General features: G+C 31.9%; 1 protein-coding gene across 1 annotated transcript; it reads left to right on the top strand.

Annotated features, from left to right (window-relative positions):
• Window positions 1-799: 799 nt before the first annotated feature.
• LOC108743567 (pyruvate dehydrogenase phosphatase regulatory subunit, mitochondrial) lies at window positions 800-3,681 on the top strand (the record flags this gene model as incomplete). The annotated part of the gene is made up of 10 exons (XM_025979463.1): window positions 800-941; window positions 1,002-1,171; window positions 1,226-1,574; window positions 1,721-1,884; window positions 1,993-2,141; window positions 2,199-2,490; window positions 2,555-2,625; window positions 2,659-2,747; window positions 3,307-3,455; window positions 3,536-3,681. Coding segments are annotated over 10 exons (1,686 nt in total), but the record flags the coding sequence as incomplete, so codon positions are not given.
• Window positions 3,682-5,044: the final 1,363 nt, after the last annotated feature.

Raw genomic sequence — 5,044 nt, forward strand, 5'->3', positions numbered from 1 at the left:
AGTGGTTGAAATACAGGACTTTTTAACTGCTGTGCCTCTGTCACACTTCTACTTGGTACATCGTCGATTTTCAAAGATTTTATGATTTCTTCAGATTGTTTTCCGGTTAATTCATTCTTAGATTTCGAATGAAAAGCTTTTTTCGTAGTGTGATGATGTAGGTGGTAATTGTGATGCTGGTTTAGCTGAGGTCTTCCTGAATGGTGTGAACCCAAAATCGTAGATGGACGAGAGGGTAAGCTGATTATTGATGTAGCGGAAGTAGTAGAAATAGTACTTGATGTTGAGAAGGGACGATTAGTAGAAATCGTTGTTGGATTTTGATTTACCACGACTACTGTCGACGAAGAACTACCAGAAACAGTTGAAGTTGGAGTTTTCTGAGTTGTTACTGAAGAAGGCCTATAGGAAGTTGTTAATTCAGAAACCTGTTGAGTACTTTGAAAGGGCAGTGAGTGGTTATTAGAAGGTGAAGATAAACTAACATTAGGTCTAAATATTGAAGATTCGTTGTGAATATGAACATGATGGTAATGATGGTGATGATGGTGATGGGAATGATTATGAGATGTTGAGTTTGTAATTGGATTGCAGGAGTAACAACCTTGAGGAATAATCACAGGGATAAAACTAGGAGAAGCGTTGTTCGTAGTTGTTGAAGTCGGTCTTGGAGTTGTTGCATACGAATCCTCGAAATGCTTGGTGTATTTGAAGCGTATAAAAANTTATATAGATATTAGTTATAAAAATCAGACAACTATAAAAAATACAACAGCATTATTTGTATTGATTTTTGCAAAATTCTATAATCAAAATATGTTTTCTTTTAGTGGTGCGTGATCTTGATGGTTATGTATATTTTCGAGAAACTGATGGCAGGATTTTAGCAGGAGGCTTTGAACCTGAAGGACAACCTGCTTTCGAATTTGGAAAAATTGAAGGTGAGAAAGTTGTTGATCTTAAATTAATTTTTCATCTTAAAGTACTAATTTCAATTTAAGTTACTAGCAAAAACCGTTTTATGCGCGAAAACTGGGATCATTTTCATATACTACTTGAACAAATATTACACAGGGTCCCAAGCTTACGAAATGCCATTTTATATCGTTTGGTTAATAGTCCTGAAGCATTTAGTGCTGATTGTAAATGGATTGTTGGTGAAGCACCAGAGGTAATACATTTGTTTTTAATACAATAAAAATTAATAGCATTGTTCAAACTTTAGATTGCAAATTATTTGATAGCAGCAGGAATGAAAACCGTCGGATTATCAGCAGTGGGAGGAGTAGGTCAAGCAACAGCTGAATTAATAAAAAATGGTAATACTTCTTTCGATATGTACGAAATAGAAGTGTCTAGATTTTTGGGTTTACATAATAATCGAAAATTTTTGCGAGATCGCGTAAAAGAAGTTGTTGGATTGCATTATGGTCTCATATACCCATATCATGAGTTTAAAACCGGACGTAATCTCCGGACATCTCCTGTTTATCCAAAATTTCGAGAATTTGGGGCAGTTTTTGGTCAAGTTATGGGTTATGAAAGACCCAATTGGTTCGATCCCGATATTAAAGGTAATATGTAAAAAACATTATTATCATCATTATTATTATTAATTATTGGACACCTACAGAGGGTAATATAGATTCGATCTGCGAAATACGTTTTTTTAATTGTATTTCTTAATACTAACTATAGCATTTGTTTGTAATAAAAACAGTGTCAGAAGAAGAAGAATCTGGATGGTTTATTCCATATCGTACAGCTTATACAAATACTTTTAAGAAGCCTCCATGGTTTGACTTGGTATCATCAGAATATGAAGCTTGTCGAGAAAGAATTGGAATAAGCGATTATTCTTCGTTTACAAAAATTGATTTGTGGGTATGACATTTTATTGAATACATATATTTATGTAGTATTCTTTGTATTTGCTTTAGGTCTTTTAAAAAAAGTTATGAAGTAATCGTTATGTACATTGTTTACTTTTAGTCTAAAGGAAACGAAGTGGTAAACGCCTTACAATATGTATGTTCTAATGATGTAGATGTTCCTTTAGGAAACATAATTCATACGGGAATGCAGAACCATCATGGCGGTTACGAAAATGATTGTTCTCTTATACGTCTGTCAGATAATCAGTAAGAATAAAAAGATACACTGGAATTTCTTAAAAACTGCCAAAACGTTTATTTCAGTTACATGATGGTAGCCCCTTCCATACAGCAAACAAGGTGCAAAGTTTGGTTGCAAAAACATTTACCTTCTTCTGTAGCTGTGTCAGATGTGACTAGTATGTTTACTGCTCTTTGTATTATTGGGCCTTTTACTCGTACAATGTTATCTGAACTTACTGATACAGACCTAAGTCCCAAAAATTTTCCGTTTTTTACATATAAATTGCTAGATGTTGGATTAGCTAACGGAATAAGGACTTTAAACATAACTCATACCGGTGAATTAGGATATGTTTTATACATACCAAATGAGGTAATTTTGAAAAATAAAGTACCTGCAATTATATTTCCATCAGCGAAAATTTAATTCTTTTTAGTATGCACTTCATGTTTATTCAAGGCTGATGCAGTTTGGAAAANTACTCATCGTTTCAGATATAAAGCCAAGGTGAACCTACATTCACCAAAATTACCCACCAAGTTTCCAGATATCGAACGTGAAGCTTATTTTGCAACAAGAGATAAACATGAGGAACCTATTGTTGTTACCCGGAGAAAAAGTGAGAATTAGTATGTCCATTTATTAATGTGATAATTTTAATTTATAAATAATTTATGTGCTATTTAAACTGATACATATACTTTTTAAATAAATTTATTTTAAAACAACGCTTTACATATTGTACACGTATACAATGTTCTTGTGTGTTTCTATTTTGTTTCATCTGCTACTTATTTAGTGACGTACTTAATTTGCTTTTCTTGTCGATTTCTTATAGATTTACCCTTAAATTAGAAAAAGCATTGAAGTTAATCTTCTACTGTGCTTTTGTTCTTGCTGAACTTTGTTACTTGTTGACCTAGGAAGATTTTATAATTATGGTGGGAATGCAGGCTATAATATTTTTATTGATATAAACAGAGAAAAACGTTTCTCATTACTTTAACATACTAGTTATTATACCTTTTGATTTAACATTTTAGCATGTTTAATTTTTTAGTGTATTTATTATTTTTCTTTTCAGCTAAATGTAAGCCTCATGGAACGCACCCTATTTATCCATAGCATAAATTAACATTATCGTCTATCTATGATTATTTTTTGTGTCATTTTATTATTATTAAGAAGGGGTACAGCGTATTTATGTACAATTAATATTGGAAGACCACAATAGTGAAACCGATCTGTGGCCGTGGGGTGGAGAACCCTTTTACAGAAATGGAAAATGTGTTGGAATATGTACTACATCTGGTTATGGATTTACTTTTCAAAAACAGGTATTTTTCATGACACTATTTTTATGCTTGTTTTTAAAGGAAACAAACATAAGTTTTACCAAATTTGTGGTTTGTTACAGGTTTGTTTAGGATTCATTCAAAACATTGATGATGATGGTGTGCCCCAAAAAGTTACCAATGAATACGTCCTGTCAGGAGATTACGAAGTCGATATTGCAGGAATTAGGTAAAGCAATTAAAAACAATTAAATAATGAAGATATAACATTCTAGTAACAATAAATAATCTTGGATAGTTCCACAACAATAACAAAGTTGTGAAACTATCCAAGACTTTGTATCATTTATTTATTAAAAACAATAACTAAGAATGTAGTACTTAACGGAAGGCTAAAATATTTTGCTTGTCACCTTTTATATTTCAGTTTCTGATTTTTTAATTGAGATAATCGCCATCAGGTGTCTAACTCTTCGTTATTCTTTTTATAAATCATTACAAAATAAAGAGGTAAACTTTTCTAATCTAAAAAGCAGGCGTCATTATTTTTATTCTGTCATCTATAAAGTTATCATGTGTCACATTCGAATTTAAATCGTTAGTAAAAAAATCACAATGTTAGCGAATACAGCCGTTTATCGCGTAATTATGAACGCGCTCGAACGACTTGAAAAAGTCACTAATAAGGTCAATAAATCCGACGGCTCTTTAAACGACGTCAAGAAAAGGATAAGAACTCTTAAGGAGAAAAACGAAAAATATCTTGAGGAAATACTCCAGCAGGCAGAAGAAGGCAAGAACATGATAAACATATACAAGAAACAAATAAACAACCTTAAAAATAAATTATCCAAAGAAACTAAAAAAGTTGAAGAAGTTACCGTTCAACTAAAAGCCCTTGTAACGAAGTTGAACAAATTAACTGAAGAAAATCAAGAACTTTTAATACAACGCGATAAACTTTTTAAAGAAAACAAATATCTAAAGAAAAAACGATCACGCAAAAAAATAGATTTTGGCGAAGGTGACCAAAGCTCATTAAATAAATTGAATTCAGTCAGTGCAGGTGACGAATTGAAAAAGAAGGAAATGAAAGAATGTGGAACTTTGTACGAAAATGATACATTTAGTAAAACTAATACAGTTTCTTCCTGTTTCTGTTATCCAAATGAAATTCACAGTAAGTTTTCAAGTGAGGGTGTTGGTAAAAAAAAGAAGTCGCTTAAGAATAAGGAAAATAATATTTCCTCTAAAAAGTATAAAAAAAGAAAAGTAGCCGTGACAAATAATAATGAATCCCTTGGGATTAGTGAAGATACTAAATCAATATTGGAGAAGAAAACTCCGTCGTTTATGGGAGAAGAAGTACTTAACGAAATACAGGACCGATTGAGGAAAAGTAAACATCTTCTTAAATTAGCGAACAGTTTTAATGACGAACCTTCACTGAAGACAAGTATAAAACGTTTAAGGAATTCTCATCCAATAATAGAAGAAAATGAAAGAATGGAGAAAGGACACTCTGAAATATCTGATGAATTTCAAACTGATAGAAATGGTAATCCTTTACCTTTGAGTGTTATAAATGGGGGAAATATAGACTTAATTGAAAAGGGGAAAACAGTTTTAAA

The sequence above is a fragment of the Agrilus planipennis genome, unplaced genomic scaffold (genome assembly GCF_000699045.2).
Source record: "Agrilus planipennis isolate EAB-ADULT unplaced genomic scaffold, Apla_2.0 scaffold1080, whole genome shotgun sequence".
In the NCBI taxonomy this organism is placed as follows: domain Eukaryota; kingdom Metazoa; phylum Arthropoda; class Insecta; order Coleoptera; family Buprestidae; genus Agrilus; species Agrilus planipennis.